The 18810-nt window shown below is 37.1% G+C and overlaps 1 protein-coding gene across 3 annotated transcripts in view; it reads left to right on the forward strand.

The window, feature by feature from the left end:
- LOC132097508 (PDZ and LIM domain protein 2-like) overlaps positions 1-18810 on the forward strand; it is a 64357-nt gene that overhangs the window by 30710 nt on the left and 14837 nt on the right. For all 3 annotated transcript variants that reach the window (XM_059503259.1, XM_059503260.1, XM_059503258.1), the window contains exon 6: positions 194-266. In XM_059503259.1, coding sequence (XP_059359242.1) covers positions 194-266 — 73 coding nt within the window. The remainder of the gene's footprint in view (positions 1-193; positions 267-18810) is intronic.

An 18810-nucleotide genomic window follows, 5' to 3' on the forward strand; every position in this document is an offset into this window, starting at 1 on the left:
TGGTGCATTTCTACTTGGCATCTGAAAAGATAAATAAGATCCCTCAAACTGAACGGCTCAATTTCATTTAACTGCAACCCATTTCATGTCAACTGTACAGTAGTTTACTTCAAACCTGGCTTGAATTCAACACCAGTTCAGAAATGTCCCATGATCTGCACCTATTAAAGCTAAATATTTCTTTATTTTTCAGCCTCCGCCTCCATTCCTGGTCTTCAGAGGAGAAGAGCGTACAGAGTCACAGACTGTCCCGACCCCTCTCTCAGGTAGAGTCACTCTCTCAACTCTTTTAATATAAACCTGAAGAAAAAATGACCGATCTGAACCTCCATTAAATGATTTGACAGGGGATATTTTGTGTTGATGTATGACCTATTGAAACAGAAGTCAGGGCGGCGCAGTCTGGAGAGCTTGTTCTTGTAAGTCATGTAAAAATCAATAACACTGTCTTAACCAAGCACAATGTGACTAGATATAACCATTTTTGTCTGAACCAGCCATTACAAAACAACATCCTCATGTCGTATTTCATAATTTTGACCCAATTTGACCCACCTTGTTGGCATAGGCTATTTACACTAACTCCACCCACCAAAGTGTGATTGGGGTGGTCAACACTACTAAACACGATTGATAACAGCTGCAGTGGCGTAGATGGTAAAGTGTGTGCCATAGCCATTATTGACGCAATCGACCCAGGTTCCAATCGGCCTTTTGTCGAACATTTTCTTCCTCTCTTTTCAAATCTCATATCACATCAGTAAGGCATTTTTCAATAAAAATGAAGGAAATAATCAAAAAGGTGAAACATTAAGTATCGAGTAGGTGTAGGGAGGGGTTTATTATCCCAATAAGTTGGCATCCATTTAATAATTTGAATTAAAATTATAATTTACAATACGTTATTACTGCATACTGTTTTATAATGTACTACAATACTGAGGTGTAGATAATTGCCTCTATTTGCAATAAGTAGTATAAATACCAGAAAGTCCTGCTTTTTAAATAGTTTAAATAGAATCTATAGCTATTTACACTTAGTGCAAATAGCCCCTGCCTAATATTTTTGCAGTGGACTTAAGCCTAAAGGTTATAACGACTTCCTAAAAAATCTGTCATTTTTCTACTTTGTTTTTTCCCCCACCTTGTTGCACATGAGGTTAGAAATAATCAAAAACAATTTTTTTTAATTAGCACAAGTTAATAATTAATAATTGTAATTCTTTTTGTCCACAATTAATGGGGTTTTCACTCAAAAAATTAGGTACAACCATTAACCAGTTAAAACAAAACCTTTGTTAACTGAAAGAAAACAAGTTGACAAATGGATTGAATCCAAGATTGGTGATTATATTGCATAAGGAGAGATTCACAAGTAATTTTTATAAATTCACAAGTTATTTTTGACCAGGAAAACCAAATTAGGTAAGGAACTTTAAGCACAGGTCAAGGGTTAAGGATATAATGCTTCTCCTATGCCTTACTTTTGTTTTTTGGTCAGGGGCCTGAACCATGATGGTGGCTGAACAAACTCAGGGCTATAGGATTAGTTTTCAGTTGACAAAACCAAACCAGTCCAATCTGGCTTTACCATGAAGCTGATCATCAACTTTCTCTGTCAACTCAGGCTCGATCCTGAGTTAATGGAGCACGTGCACATGAAAGTGTGACATCAGTAATGAACAGCCAATCACATGCCTTGAAACTGTGATTCACTTCTCGCGCGAGAGTAGGTGCGATTCACTACCAAAAATGAAAAGAATGAACACGATGAAGAATTTAAACACATTTACATGAGATAAAACAATCTTTCCATGAAAGAGGGAAACTTGAAGAAAACATCTTGCCATATGTTAGAAACTCAGAAGCGAAGACCAGCAGACCAGGTGATCTTCAGTCATCAAAAAGTCTAACCAAAGCAGTGATACTTTGGAGTATATACATTCAAGGGGGAGGGATACATACAGTAGAGGTGGAGACAATTTACACAATAAAATGCAAATGCGGTACAGGAATCAGCCAGGCACTGGCATTTTTCCAGCCTTGATCTCATCTGCACCAAATGCATGGGTGTTAACCCAATCAGTCTGACAGTATCACCATACCTTCACATTACCAAAGAGACAAAGGCATAGCTGTGCCTTGAGCTTCCTTTAAGTTGGAACCCTGCCCTAAATTCAGGAAATGCATGAAGACAAAAGGTTAATGTCTCAGACACTTGGGCTTCCTGATTTGATCTTTTAGACATGTCATCCTTTTTACCTCAAAATTTAAAACATAATGTACACAACTTTTTAGTTTATATACTATTACATTGGAACATAGATTTAACATTTTATAAATTTGTAATACCACACATATAAGTAAGGAATAATTGAGGATGGGCCATTGAATTATAAAAAAAAATTGAGGTGGTGATGCGGCCATGATGCGAAGCGAAACTTATACTACGATTAACCACATCCCAAGACATCGATCAGATGATATATTTAAAGGGATTCGTCCAGTTGTTGTAATAAATGTTTGATGATATTTATAAGTATAAAAATACTTAAAAATCTAAACTCATATGTAGTCATGTTTGCATATTATCTATGTTTATATTAATTAAAAATAAAATCTTAATTACTATTAAACTAAGCTAACTTGTTTAATGGATTAAGGGTATGATAATTATATAAATCATATCAAATAATTATAAAAAAATAATCACCTCAAAATCTGACAATTTTATCTTTAAAATGTTTTATGTAGCATATAATTTGTAGTAAGAGAAACTGAGGGAGTGGCTTTATTGCATCAATGATGTGTCACTTTGCTTAAAGCTAATTGGTCAGATTTTGGTTTGAGATCTATGAACCAGATTATAACCTGCGCCAGAGCAGGTTTGCTGTGGAGTGTAAGTTTCCACAGTGATAAACACCAATAAAAGCCAAGCCACTCTCAGTGGCTACGTTTACATACACCCAAATAATCTATTTGTAATTGGATTGACGGCTCAATTGGACTGAAAAATGTTCATATAAACACCTTAATCGATCCGACTGAGCTCGATCCGAATTAAATTTCAATCGGATTTGAAGGGGGTGGTTTATTCCTCTTCTAATACGATTGAGCGTGCATGTAAACACTCGATCGGATTAAACCATGAAACTGAAAGGACTGCGCATGTGCAATGATGCAGAAATAACGTAATGACGTATGACGCAGAAATAACGTAATGATGTATGATGCAGAAATAACGTAATGATGTATGACGCACGGAACAAGCGGCTCTTCCTTTTGAATAAAGTGTTGTATAAATGTCACTTTCACTTTTCACTTTCACTATTTGAGCAGTGTGCACATCAAAAAATCTATTCTGATTGGTAGCTTGTGACATATAAACTCGCACATAGACTCGATCACTTTATTTAGCATTCATGTAAACACTACAATCAGATTCATCAATAATAATGAATTCAGTCCGACTGAACCAAAAAGTGTGCATGTAAAGGTAGCCAGTGTACCAAAAACCCAGAATTGTTCCAAACTAAACTGAAACATACCTGGAGCGTATGTTTTTAGAGAATGTTTTATAAGCTAGTAGCATTTATTATTAATATTATGGGATGTTCTCATTCTGATTTTTTTTTTTAAATGTGCTCATACAAAATACTTGTCAATATTTTTGGTCTTGTCTCTAGGAAGACAAATTGTGAATGTATGAGTTTTATTAAAGTTTATTTGTCAGTGTGTGTGTTCAGCTTTTATACTCCATGTGAATCAGTACTGAACAAAAACAAGCAAGTGAAGTTAGAGAGATGAGGTCTGGTAAGTCTCGGTGATGTTAGTTCTGCCTAATGTATATGAGGAGCTTCCATGTGTGTTCATATTCCATGTACATGCTACATTGAGTCCTCTCACGGAACAGGATTGCTTTGCTCTGCTCCTGAGATGTGGCTCATAAATCCCTTTAGTCTCTGCCTATATGACTTCATGGGAAAAAAGCAGGTTTTCAGTGGCACAAATGAACTACGATGCCTCTTCGCAACAAGCTCCAGGATTGTGCTCTCAGGAAATGAGATTATGATTTCCATCCATTAATACCATCGCAATAAAAGGGTTTGCATTTCAAATATTTTCACAGCGGGCGTGGGTACATAAACTTTGAAAAGGTCACCTCGCTGTGCTGACACTGAACCTGGAAGTGGTTCATTTAAAACATCATTGAAAAAGTGTGGTTGACCTATCTTGTAGCTTCTTTTAACCTTGGGTTTATTAGGATCATTATAGTGTGCTGCCCACGAAATCTTCATTATTAAATGAGTTATGTACTTATTAGTGCTGCTCTGCTGTTCCCTGCTGACCCTGTAGCATCTTGGGGGATAAAAAAAATGTAAGAACAGACAATAATCTGAAGTTTGCTCCAGATCATGTGCTCCAGATTCTGTCCCAAAAGCTAAAATTGAGCAGATGAAGTTGTGGGAAATTATTACGAGATATGTCTGCTATTTAGTAATAGTCTCAGTCCCACAAAGGTCTCTACAAGGCAGATGTCAGAGCAGGAAAAAACAGACCAGACCTTTGATGACAGAAGACATTCCAGTCATTTTATCAGTGCTGTGGATGTTAAATAAACACACATTCATGACACAGCTTATTAAACTCAATAACATCCCAATTCCCCTGTCAGAAACGCTCGGTCCTTTTAAAGACCAACGTTTGAAGGCTTCTAAACAAAGCTCATGAGAGGTTTGGGAGAAGTAAGTGATGATAGTTCAACTGAGCACTTGCCTTTGTCAACAAAAGATCACAATATAGATGTAATATGCTGTGATAATGTCCATGCAAGACTAGATTGGGAGAAAGATTGAGAGGAGTAGTTCATCCAAAAATTGTTAATTCTGTAATTTCCTTGTCCTCATGCAGTTCCAAAGGGACGAATATCTTGTTTGGACTTTTATAGCCCTTATAGCATGGATATTTCCAATCTTATCAATGTGAGTTTTCATCTAGACTCTGGTCGCTGTCAGATATTAGGACATTCAGCAGATATTTGTGCTTTAGAATGTGTGTGTGTGTGTGGATGTGCTTTTCTGGTCACAATTTATTATAAAGTCCAATTCTCACAATTAACAAACCATTAACTGTCTTTTACCTCCATAAACATCTAATGTGCTGCTTATTAATAGTGTTAAGATAGTTGTTAAATTTTGGTATTGGGTAGGATTAGGGATGTAGAACATGGTCATGCAGTATATTTGCTTCATAAAAAAGGCCAGTTGAATCGGTTAGAATTGATCCCTGTCAGTGTTGGGGGTAACGCATTAAAAATAACACGAGTTACGTAATCAGATTACTTTTTTCAAGTAATCAAACTTCAAGTTAGTGAAGTAACACATTGCTTTTTAATTTAAAAGAGAATATCTGAGTGGCTTTTTAAAAAAAGTAATGCCAGTTTATTGACTGACAAGTCTCCTTTCCCCATATTGGGAGAAATCAGAAGTACAGAGGCATTGTGTGCACTTTGTGAACATGATGTAGTTCTAGACTAAGTGTGAATGTGCATTAATTAATTCATCCCACTCACAACCGGAATATGACACAAACTTGCAATAATTAAATGTTAACACAAATGTATCCAATCCCATTTCATTAACCAGTGTCTTTGCTGCTGACCTTTGATGATTCAGTTCAACCATACTAATAAGCAAAAATGACTTTATATAAACTAACAATTGTGCTTCATTGTTTTTTTTTATTGCTGAAGTGTTGAACCTTCTCCTGTGTTCTACTGTACAGACGTGAATTTACTTTTCCTTCTGCCTGAGGTTTATTCATAACACTTTTTGGTGTGAAAGGGCTTTTACATTTACTATAACTAGAACTTCTTATATAAAAAACAATCAAGCCCTGCTCATATTTAAAAGTAACACAAAGTAACGCAAAAGTAACAATGCATTACTTTCCATAAAAAGTAACTAAGTAATTAGTTACTTTTTTTTAGGGAGTAATGCAATATTGTAATGCATTACTTTTTAAAAGTAACTTTCCCCAACACTGGTCCCTTTACTAAAGTGTTACCACTTTTCTTTAGATGTTTATACACACAGCATTTGAAATGAATCTTATTCTTAATAACTCTGTACTGTAAAAGCATAATGATAACAGTGTGGACTCAAGTCCGTACAAAATATGGAAAGAATATTTTCTGTGACTAGACTAGAAAATATGGTCTAGGACTTGTGGTTCTAGTCTTGGTCACTGAGTCCTGTTTGATCCAGACTGTAGTATTTAGTACTGCAACACTGAATTTAAATACAAAAACGATGTCGTTTTTTTTCTTTTTTGTCTTTTTTTTTTTTTTTGAATGTTTTGTTTTTCTGGTCTTGTTTTTATCTTTTGGCTTGTGTTTTTGTTTTATTCTTTTGTCTCATTTTATTTTTGTTCCTTATGGTTTAGTCTTATTTTTTTTCTTGTTTTTGTTTGTCTTGTTTTTTTTTTTCTTTTGCCTTGTTTTTATTACTTGTTGTTTTTATCTTTTGTTTATTATATTGTTTGCTTTTTGTTGTTTTGTTTGCCTTTTGTTTGTTTTTGTTTGTTGTTTTTAGGCTTTTGCTGTTTTTGTTTTATTCTTTTGACTAGGTTTTTTTCTGTTGTGTTTTTGTGCTTGTATTTTTTCTTGCCTTGTTTGTGTTGCCTTGTTTTTTTTTAAATTAAGAGTAACTTTAACTTTAATTGCAGTGTGGGCAAAACATTGATTTGTAATCAAATCACTTTCCTTTTTAGTTTGTGCTTTTTTTTAGTGTGATGTTGTCATTTTGTTCTATTTTTCATGAATATGGGCTGTTTGTCTCAGAGTTCAGACCACACTATGGTCTGACAAAATAATTGCAATATTATTTTAGTTGGCCCTATTGTACAGCCCTAATTATACATTCTCTCACAGACATCTCACCAGTGTACATGTGCGTACAAGGAGAGTGTGGTGTAGACGGAGCCATAGCCGTCATGTTCTAGACACCTTACTTGCATGCCACTTTTAAAGTATGAAATATCTCAGCCATTATTTTGACCCGCAGACATCCAGCTTTGGGCCTCCCAATAAATCTGAGGCAACCATCCAGTTAACCCTGTTAATTTACTGCCGACACCAATCCAGTCCAAATTAGGGTTGTCACCTTCTGTTCTCAGTCTCTCTCTGCACAAGAGCACAAGTACACTCAAAACATTTTTTTCATTCTTTATTCTTTCTCGGGCTCTCTCTACTAACATGTATGTTACGGGTTTCAGCAGCATCTGTTTTCTAGATTGTTCGCTACAGTGTACGGTTTTAGTGCAGGGATGAAAGGCTGGAGTTAGCCATGCCAAACAATGGATTAGATATATAAGGGAAAGTTCTGGATTAAATGATGCTGAAAGGCAGGAACAAGGAAGCAGCCAATGAGGTGTAGCAGTAGGGTTGATTTGCTGCCACGTCTGTGGTCTGAAACAAACATGCACATAAACAGTCGGCTTGCTCTTTACTGTCAGTGGCCTCAGAGTCTTTTATGTTCGTCTGTTGTGAGGGTCTGTTATGGAGGACTCTGGTATAGTTGTGGTATTTTGTAGATCCCTGAAGGCACTTTGGTGCCAGAGAGGGTTAGGATCTTTCCCTCACATATTTCTGCTGGAATTTTAAGATCCGTTCGAGCTGTCTCCTCGTTTTTCATCCTCAAACTGGAATCCCTTCAGTCCTGCTCCTTCTTCTCTTCATCAGGGAACGCTTGCATTCTTTTACTCTTAACATAGAGATTCTTGGCATGATGTCATCTTAAGGATGTGCATGTGTATGTGTGGTGCCCTTTCCAACAGCCTCCACACATTATTTTCGAATTGTGTGGCATGATTGCTCTTTTTTTTGTGTGGTTTAGCTTTAGAGATTAATGGAAAGCACAATGTGCTCTCAAAAATGAGTTTTCTTTTCTCTGTACTTACAAGTACATGCATGTTCCCAGAACTCATCAGGTATTGTTTGGATGGACGTAAACCACTGCGCCTGACTCTTTGAAACCATAGCTTGACAAGCTACAAGCTAAATTCTACAATTCTGCTACAGTACAATAAAACACATTTATATTAAAATCAGAATCATAGTAGTTTATTTATATAACATTTATATTAAAATTAGAGTCATAGTAGCAATCAGCTGTATTTGAGGGGGTACATGCATGCCAATTAAATTATTTATTTGGAAACAGTACTTCACATTTTTAATTTTAAAATAAAATGCTAAAATCTGACAGTGTTTGTTATACTACTATTAATTGGCAATGTAACAAAATATAGGTTTGATCAGTAATTTTAAACAAAAATAATGTGTTTTACAATTATAAACACACATAAACACATTATAAAATTATAAAGTCTATTGATGGATTTCATTTATGTAGCCACTAATAAAAATGTCTAAAAGAACTAAAAGAATGATAACTGAACCGTTAAGTAATTGAAATTCTCAGGATTAGGGATGCCTAATATATCATGCCATTTAATTTATCAACCAATATTGACCCTTTTTACATTTTTAGTGTTCTAAGAAGCCAAAGTCATCATAGTTGTGTACACTTCTATCATGGTGAACAGGAACAACAAATATAACTTAATTTCCCCATACACCTCTAATAGCAAATGAAAGAAAATCCAAGGAAACATTTCCATGACTTTACAAAAGAGGAAAGATTATCAAGAGATTTACTGTGGTGTTCAGAGATTTCTCATTTAATGCCAAGGTAAGAAAAAAAGAGTGTGGGTTTATAAATGAACTCTGTGTTTAGAAAATGCCTCATCACAGTCTGTAAAAAGGGCACATTAGAGATTTTTATATTTTTATATTGAGAATATATTTTTTCTAGTTATTTTTTTTATGTATATGGCCGTTTTTTTTTTTATAAAGAAAACACTCATATAAACACTGTTACATGTAATCTTTAGCAAATCTCAATGAATACCTATTATCTTTTTGTGCATTTAAGATTTTGTGATACCTGAATTCACTTGAGTTCACTTTAAACAACTGAGCTACTGTCACACTACTGAGAAACTTAGGTTGGTAGGGTCTCTACTTTTAGTTAGTTGCTCCACAACACCGTCTGTCACGTTCATACCCGTGTATACACACATCTATACGCCCGTTGTGCCTGGTGCAGGAGGTCTTTTTCCTTGAATGGTCCTCTGTGATTTTTGTAAAGTGTAGTTTAGGTAGAGGTATAGTCTCCAGAGAGTGACCTAAGAGAGGAAAAGATACTAGGCATATCCATTAGTCCTGCTTTAGGGGGTGTAGGGTATCCTGGGAAAAGTGGCGTGTACAATAAGGGCTCTGATGCAGAGCATCCGAGGTGTGTGGTGTTGGTTTTCTCGCCCTTCTAAAGCACAGGCCCGTCCTTGTATGGCTGAGCCTGGTGGAGATGGGCTGAGGAGGGCTTATTCATCCCGCCCGCTGTCTCTGATTTTCACTCTCTCTCTCTCTTTTGCCTTTCTACACTGCTCGGTTTGGTCAGACCCTCCACTCCTGCCTCCTCGTGTCCTGGCAGCCATACAGGCACAGAGACGGCCATTGTACCAGTCTCCTCTCCTCCTCATCTCTCTCTGTTGCTCTCTTTCCCTCTTCGCCTTCTCCAACACTCTGTGACAGGGTGATAGACGATGAGAAAGTGACGTGTGAGACACATCGGAGAAGGGTTGTAATGGATGGAAGGAGGAAGCCTGATCATGTTTCTGTTGAAAGACTGCACAAAGTGCTTTTGAATCCACTTCCTGTGCTAGCCGATTTTTTTTTCCAGGAGCTTGAATATAATAGCTACAGCACTCTTAGGCCCATTTTGTGTATTTATTTTGGCATCCGTATCGCCAGGTTACCGTGTTCATGTTGCCCACATAAGCAGAGCGGCGCTGTGCAGCTGTAGTGTAGGTCTGAGTTTTGAACTGAATGTTGAAAGTACTCTATAAATCAAACTTAATCTTTTTTTTTTAAATAAGCTTTAAATGCAAGTGAAGTACATACTTTTAAAAAAAAACTATGAAAGTGACAGTCACACAAAGAGCTGTTTCTATTCAGTAAACCTGCCTGAATCTATATCATTAAATCAAAGCACATACTGTGTATTAAACCTGCATTGCATATTTAAAGGTGCAGTGTGTAAATTTTAGCGGCACCTAGAGATCAGGTTGCGAATTGCAACCAACGTCTCAGTCCCCAGTTCACGTCTCCTTTTAGAGAAGCTACGGTGGCCGATACAGGACTAAGATGTCATAGTCTGAGACAGCAGAGAGTAGCCAGCAATTAGGTGTCTTAACAAAGGTAAATTAAGGAATTAAATGTACTTAATTATTCAATAAATCGATATGTTATTTTGAATATTATTTTTACTTGTTCATCATTGTGTCAGTGTTTTATTCACAAGAACAACATAGTGATGAAATGCGCTCTGCTTTTTTTTTTTAAGGGCTACTGTAGAAACATGGTGGTGACTTCCATGTAAGGGGACCCGCGGTGTACGTAGATATTAATTGCTCATTCTAAGGTAATAAAAACATAGCAGTTCATTATGTAAGGTCTTTATACACCTCTGAAAACATAGTTTTCTGTCAGTAGATCCTCCTAAATATTACACAATGCACCTTTAACTGAATCGTAGCATTTGTGAATCCACAGTAGCATTATGCTTTATGATAATTTAAATGGATTTGATATATCGTAAATCCTTAGAAAATGGACTAATAATGCATTTCATGGTTTTTCGTACATGGAATCAAAGACTAGAAATACAAAGATGTTTCACTCCCATACTTATGAATGGAAGAAACTCCAACACAAACAATATGGCGAAATAGTCACGCCTTCTAAATAAAAGAGCCAATTGCTGATTGCATCACTGCAGCGGCTGTTAGAAGCTCCGGTTACCAAAGAAACCTGAGGCTGGACCTGCCAATTCGCATGCACAGTCTTAAGAGCGATATGACTGCACATGTGCATTGACTGGTCTAGCCTAAAAAAAATAAGAATTTTAAACGCTAATTGAGCAAAAGAAACAACATTCATGGGGCAGTTATTTTCAGAATGTGTTGCTGATTTGAAATATGTAATTTAATTGCAAATTCAGTGAGCAGTTTTTGAATTTTAGGATTCCCCCATTAATTAAGATGTTGTTTTGTAAATGGTGAAAAGGCTTATTTTCCCCCTAAACTGTGAAGTGATTTAGTTTAGCTTACTAGGTTTTGAAACATGGCTAAAGTTTGGTCAACTTTTGCAACTTATATAACATTTTGGGGTTAACCTAACCTGTACTTATGGTTATCAAGTTTACTTTCTAGTATAGAATAGAGGAAGTGTCATGAACCTTGTAAACACTGACAAATCTAGTGACTAGTTGTCGTTTGGACCACATTTTACCGTATTTGTGTAAAATATAAAGCATACGATCAATAAATTGTTGGCTGGTATGTCAAGTACTTTCGACCATCTCTCCTCAGCCTAACACCTTTCCTCATCTTCCTCGAGCTGTCATCTGGGAATATTCATGTTTATTGCACAGACACATTGAGGAGGAAAACAGTGGGAGGAGAGAAGCGTGTTCAGTCCTTAAGGATATGCCCATGCTGATTGTGCTGCTCTTGGGAGAGGGATGTGCAGCCAAACCTAAGAGTGGCTTTGGCAACGGATCAATCCCTCCTCCATTGCTATTAGTGCACGATCGCCAAGCTGGGTTGCCTGTGATGACCGTTTTGTGGTTGCTGAGGGTTGCCATAGAGGCAGGCCTCATCCTGTGAAAGGACTTAAGGGTTCAGATATAAATAAGCAATACAGCAAGCTGGTACCTGTGCATGAACTGCAATTTAGTAAGATGCTTTCAAACTACTTTCCAAGCTGCAAGCTAATTTAATGTGGTTAAAAATTGATGAAGCTATGTTCAGAAATAGCAGCAATATAAGCTACAGTATAAAGAACTTGACTAAAGTGGTCTAATCTTGGTATCGTTTAAATACATATGCATCAGTGATATTCTTAAGATCATAGCCAGTACTTGCAATCTTAAAAATAAAGGCTCTTTTATTGTCATTGTTCTGTAAAGAACCTTTAACATCCATGAAATAATTAGGTTCTTTACACTCTTAAAAATAAATTCAATTTAATTCAAGTTTATTCAATTAAAGTTTGTGTAGACCGCTTTTTACAATACAAATCGTTACAAAGCAACTTTAGAGAAAATTATGTTTCTACAATATGTAGTAGTAGCTAGTAGTTTGTGCACGTTTGACAGGATTTTAGAAAAAATAAAAAATAATAATAATAATACAAGACGTAGTCAGCTAGACGATGAACTATCAATATTATTAATTAATAGTTATTATATGATACAGTCACACATGTAGCAATAATTGTTAGTTCTGTTTGTTGATTCAAGGTTAGGATCATCTGGGGTCCTCTGAGGGTCAGCATCATCTCTTCTCAGGTGTTCTGGATCCAGACTGGAGCTTGTGTAAATCCTAGTTACCACGGGATGTAAATCCCATGGCAAAACATAGAAACAAAATAGAGACATCATTAGCATAGCTGCTGATCCAACAAAGTAAAATTAGTTTAACCCAAGCTAAAGAATAAAAATGCACATTTGATCAGATGCAACTACACTCACAATTTAAAAGATACATTATTCGTATGCTCAGCGAAAGAGATGTGTTTTTAATCTAGATTTAAACAGAGAGAGTGTGTCTGAACCCCGAACATTATCAGGAAGGCTATTCCAGAGTTTGGGAGCCAAATCTGAGAAAGCTCTACCTCCTTTAGTGGACTTTGCTATCCTAGGAACTACCAAAAGTCCAGCGTTTTGTGACCTTAGGGAGCGTGATGGATTGTAGCGTGGTAGAAGGCTAGTTAGGTACGCAGGAACTAAACCATTTAGGGCCTTATAGGTAAGTAATGATAATTTGTAACTGATACGGAACTTAATAGGTAGCCAGTGCAGAGACTGTAAAATTGGGGTAATATGATCATATTTTCTTGACCTCGTAAGGACTCTAGCTGCTGCATTTTGGATTACCTGTAGCTTGTTTATTGACGAAGCAGGACAACCACCTAGAAGTGCATCCAGTCTAGAGGTCATGAATGCATGAACTAGCTTTTCTGCATCAGAAACAGATAACATGTTTCGTAGCTTGGCAATGTTTCGAAGAGCTTCCAAAAGAGAGTTTTCACAGCGATGCCATAGAAGAACAGTTCTTGGCTCCCCAAAGAACCTTTCTATCTTTTACTTAAGGGGTTCCACACCAAAAGTGTAATTTATCGGGGTTATCAGGAGAAAATGCCTCATAACGCGTATACGCGCTAATCGACTCCAGAGGGTTAAACTCGTCAGTGCAACTTTGTTCACTATTGAAGTGAACTTTTACATGTTTAGTGATTCGAATAACTGTTTTTGTCTGCTGTCTTGAACTAAACCGCCTTTAGTGTAAAGAACATTTTAATATCTAAAGAAATTTTTTTTCACTGTAAAGAACCTTTAGTCTTCCATGGGTGTTTTAGGTTCTTCATCAGACCATACAGGTCCTTCTCAAAATATTAGCTTATTGTGATAGTTCATTATTTTCCATAATGTAATGATAAAAATTTAACTTTCATATATTTTAGATTCATTGCACACCAACTGAAATATTTCAGGTCTTTTATTGTTTTAATACTGATGATTTTGGCATACAGCTCATGAAAACCCAAAATTTAAATAATATATATATAATATAGCAAAAAATATTTCATCCGACCAATAAAAGAAAAGTGTTTTTAATACAAAGAAAGTCAACTTTCAAATAATTATGTTCAGTTATGCACTCAATACTTGGTCAGGAATCCTTTTGCAGAAATGACTGCTTCAATGCGGCGTGGCATGGAGGCAATCAGCCTGTGGCACTGCTGAGGTGTTATGGAGGCCCAGGATGCTTCGATAGCGGCCTTAAGCTCATCCAGAGTGTTGGGTCTTGCGTCTCTCAACTTTCTCTTCACAATATCCCACAGATTCTCTATGGGGTTCAGGTCAGGAGAGTTGGCAGGCCAATTGAGCACAGTAATACCATGGTCAGTAAACCATTTACCAGTGGTTTTGGCACTGTGAGCAGGTGCTGAAAAATGAAATCTTCATCTCCATAAAGCTTTTCAGCAGATGGAAGCATGAAGTGCTCCAAAATCTCCTGATAACTAGCTGCATTGACCCTGCCCTTGATAAAACACAGTGGACCAACACCAGCAGCTGACATGGCACCCCAGACCATCACTGACTGTGGGTACTTGACACTGGACTTCAGGCATTTTGGCATTTCCTTCTCCCCAGTCTTCCTCCAGACTCTGGCACCTTGATTTCCGAATGACATGCAAAATTTGCTTTCATCCGAAAAAAGTACTTTGGACCACTGAGCAACAGTCCAGTGCTGCTTCTCTGTAGCCCATTTCCTGCACACGCCTGTGCATGGTGGCTCTGGATGTTTCTACTCCAGACTCAGTCCACTGCTTCCGCAGGTCCCCCAAGTTCTGGAATCGGTCCTTCTCCACAATCTTCCTCAGGGTCCGGTCAGCTCTTCTCGATGTGCAGCGTTTTTTGCCACACTTTTTCCTTCCCACAGACTTCCCACTGAGGTGCCTTGATACAGCACTCTGGGAAAAGCCTATTCGTTCAGAAATTTCTTTCTGTGTCTTACCGTCTTGCTTGAGGGTGTCAATGATGGCCTTCTGGTCAGCAGTCTTACCCATAATTGCGGTTTTAAGTAATGAACCAGGCTGGGAGATTTTAAAAGCCTCAGGAATCTTTTGCAGGTGTTTAGAGTTAATTAGTTAATTCAGATGATTAGATTAATAGCTCGTTTAGAGAACCTTTTCATGATATGCTAATTTTTTGAGATAGGAATTTTGGGTTTTCATTAGCTGTATGCCAAAATCATCAGTATTAAAACAATAAAAGACCTGAAATATTTCAGTTGGTGTGCAATGAATCTAAAATATATGAAAGTTTAATTTTTATCATTACATTATGGAAAATAATGAACTTTATCACAATATGCTAATTTTTTGAGAAGGACCTGTATATGACAATAATATTTAGAAGGGGGACTTGATCTGCCATATTGCATGCTTGTTGTGGAGTGAGGGGAACTAAAATACATGTTTATATTCTTTAATGTCTGTAAAGGCTTTGTTTTATTTAGTATTTTAGATTATTTTTAAATAAAATGTCACTTCTACATTGACGTCATGCTCATTTTGTTTGATCTCTCTTTTCTTCCCCCCTCTCTCAATGAGTTGAGCTGGGTGGAGCGGCCCTGCTCTTATAAATGTGGGTTCTCCTCTATTTAGTGCTCGGTGATGGCAGATCATCCGCCGTGCTTGCGTGTGAGTTCACTCACTCGGGGGTGTGGCTCACTTGCGGTCTCTGCCTCAGAACACAAATAAAGGCTTGGCCTGCAGCACATGGCCCACCAGTTGCTGTTCCAGCCTCAAAACAAGTTTCTTTCCCATCAGCTTCCTCTCTTTCTTAGACTGCTCCTCGAGGAAGATTTAAGAAGATTTGCTATTTCGGGGCACAGACTAAAATCATTGTCTTGCCCTCCCACCTCTCTTCCATTTTCTCACTTTCTCATATGCTCCAGAGGGACAAAGTGCTATTTCAAGTTGGACTTAAAAACATGGGGGCTCTGTGTTCAACTTGGCAAGTGTGTTAGATATTATTAGTTGATTGCTATTGATAATTATAGAGGTTTATCACCATATAAACCACGGAGTCACCGTACCGTTCCGTGGCAACTGATCTTAAAAGACCCAAACCTGCCAGGGTTTATGATGCAGCTTTTGCCTGTACAGAAATTGAGCCTGTTGATTTTTATTGCCTTTTTACTGAATAGCCCTGAATGGTGTGCAACATCGTCAATGTCAAGGTAACCAAGAATCTTGTTCTTGCTCACATCAGACTTGAAATATTATTCAATCAAAAATTTAAAGAGGCACATCACCAAAAGTTTTTATTAAAATCACTGACATTCGCTCGGGTTGTTTCAGTCCTCTTTCTTCTTTTTCTGGGAAGACATCAGGTCTCACCTTAAGGCACTTTTTTAAATTGTATGTCATTTATAAAGCCAAAAGTATATGATGGTTTACAGACAGTCTGCATTACATAATTTTTGGCGTAAGAGCAGTCTAAAATGTTGCCACAGACCATGCAGTACGTGTCCACACAGACAACACTTGGCCCACTAGGTAGTGTGCACATCCAATACATTCATCTACACTCATGGTCAATAGAGAGACTTTGAAAGTCTTGTGCACTGAACTACATTAGAAAATAAAAATTGGCTTTGAAAGTTTTCACTCATAAATTGTAAATAATAATAATAAAATAAAGAATTTTCTTATAAATAAAACAAAGAATATTTGATAACATTTTACGCCTTTTAAATGTTTTTTTTTTTTTTTTTACCGTGGGAACCCCTAAAACTTAGAAAATAAGGTATATTTTCCCACAGTGAAATAATTGTAATTTTGTCTAATTATGCAAAAAGAGATTGGATTTTAATCCAAAAAAAAATGTTTCAAATGTCATTTCCACCATAGTATAAATTGCACTTATTCCACTTGAGAGGATGGGATGACCAAATACATTTAACCAGAGATTGTGAAAAGTGGTTTAAGGCTTTATTTTTTTTTTTTATTAAAAAATCATAAAAGTGAACTTGGTAATGCACAAGCAGTTGTCTCAGGGAGTGACCAACAAGAACAGGCCATCTTCAGTAAGAATGACAATAAAGTGATTATAATGACAAGAGACATCATTAATAACGCTTAATAAGAATTGAAGAAAACAAGGAAAAATGTTCAGTGTTTGAAAAAAAAAAAATGTATTTGTGACGTTAACCCATAAAGGCCCAGTTATACTGAGTTCAGAGAAGAGGAGACACAGTTCATCCAGGTGGCTCCTATCAAGCAGTGGTTTATTAAGCTCACTAATTACTCCATAAACTCTGTTTGGGCTGTTTAGATGGAGCTGATTATCTCTATTAGCATGAGTGATACAGAGCCTCTCTCAGCCGCCAGGCCAGACTTCCGGCTTTAATTGAATGACTTGATGTTTTTCTTCAGTCTTTTCTTTCCTCCTCATCCTTCATGCTGTAGTAGACCACACATCAGATCATTCCTCTTTTTGGACGCATGCCCTCTTTTCTCTGGGATAATGGTGAATTAGCATTTATATCATACAAAATGTGTATTATTTCAACCTTCAGGACCAGTCAGGTCCCTCTGTTCTGAATGTACACACTTTAATGTACATGTCATGACACTAAACTGACATTTAACATGCTTCAAGCTTCTATCACTTGCTTATGAAGCATTTCATACATGAAAGAGTCTAAAACAAGAAAAATGGCTGGAAAAAAGATCAACTTCTCATTTGAGAGGACAGTCAAACATGGTAAGTAGTGGTGACTGTGGCGACTGTTTTTGTCCCTCAGTTTACCGCTTTGTGGGTCTAGATTCAAATGTGAGATGTGGGTTTGGGGCTGTAATAATCTTCATGATGAGGTTCACAGCTTTTACAAGGTCTTATTGAATGCCAGATGCCTAATGAGTTTGATTCCCAGCTACAGTTGGAGTGCTTTCACACTCTTCATTAGAACAGAAACGTGTGCTCGTATTGTCCAGCATGCGATGCACTCGGAGGCTACTTTATTAGGTAGCGCTGGTTACGACCACCGTTTGCACATGAACAACCTGAATTCCTTGTGGCATTCTCAGAGGAGTTGCCTTTGCCTTTGGCATTGCTCTCCTGGCGATTTTCCGTGTAACATAGTTTCTGCCCACACAAACGCAAATGTCCCGGTTCACCTCGTTTACAGCAGGACGCTTTAGTCTGCTGGCAGTATTTATTTCTGAATGTGTAGACTGTAAAACAAGCTTCACATTACGGAAAAACTTAGCTTACGGAGTGGTCTGTGTTTGGAGTGTTTTGAACCCTGCGCTTCATTCAGCACCTAATGTTCAACATGGTATCTGTCACATTTTACTCTGGTTAAAATTGGTCCACGTCTGCACTTTGCTTGAACCAAAACCCCTTAACCTTTTTGACTCCAAGGGCCCTCAGTCAAAGACTATATATTTAAAGAACTCCAATGATATTTCTGGTACTTCTGCTTTAATGACAAAGCTATTCATTTTCAACTTTGTTTTTTATTTATTTACAGAAACCAGGAGACCCAATATTTTAATTAAATAAAACCCTTGCCAATAATAAAATTCCATAATTGAATAACTTCATTTTTTTTTTTTTTATCTTTATGAATTTTCTAGCCATTCGTGATTTTAAAATGTTTTTTGCTTCCAAATAGCAGTGTCTACCCCCCAAAAAGTAGAGCTTTACCCAGACTGGGGCTAAAAAGTGGCCCTGGACTTTTTGGCACAGAGCGGCCACCACACCATAAACCATTGGTCTCAAACTCAATTCCTGGAAGGCCACAATTCTGCAGAGTTTTGCTCTTCCAACCCTAATCAAAAACACCTGATCCAGCTAATCAAGGTCTTCAGGGGCCTGTTTCATTAAAGAGGTCTACCAAATAAGTGTTTGTCTACACATGCTGAACGTCTGCATCTGATGTACTTTCAGTAAATGTGCGTTTCTACATCACACTCACATGCAGATCATACACATCTGAATGAGATCACAGTCACATGTTTTGTATCTGCCTGTTGATGATGGTCTAAATTAGTTCAAGGAGACAGCAGGGTGTATTGGACTCATACGCATCCTATTTTTGAATTTT

This window comes from Carassius carassius, chromosome 21 (assembly GCF_963082965.1).
Source record: "Carassius carassius chromosome 21, fCarCar2.1, whole genome shotgun sequence".
NCBI lineage: Eukaryota > Metazoa > Chordata > Actinopteri > Cypriniformes > Cyprinidae > Carassius > Carassius carassius.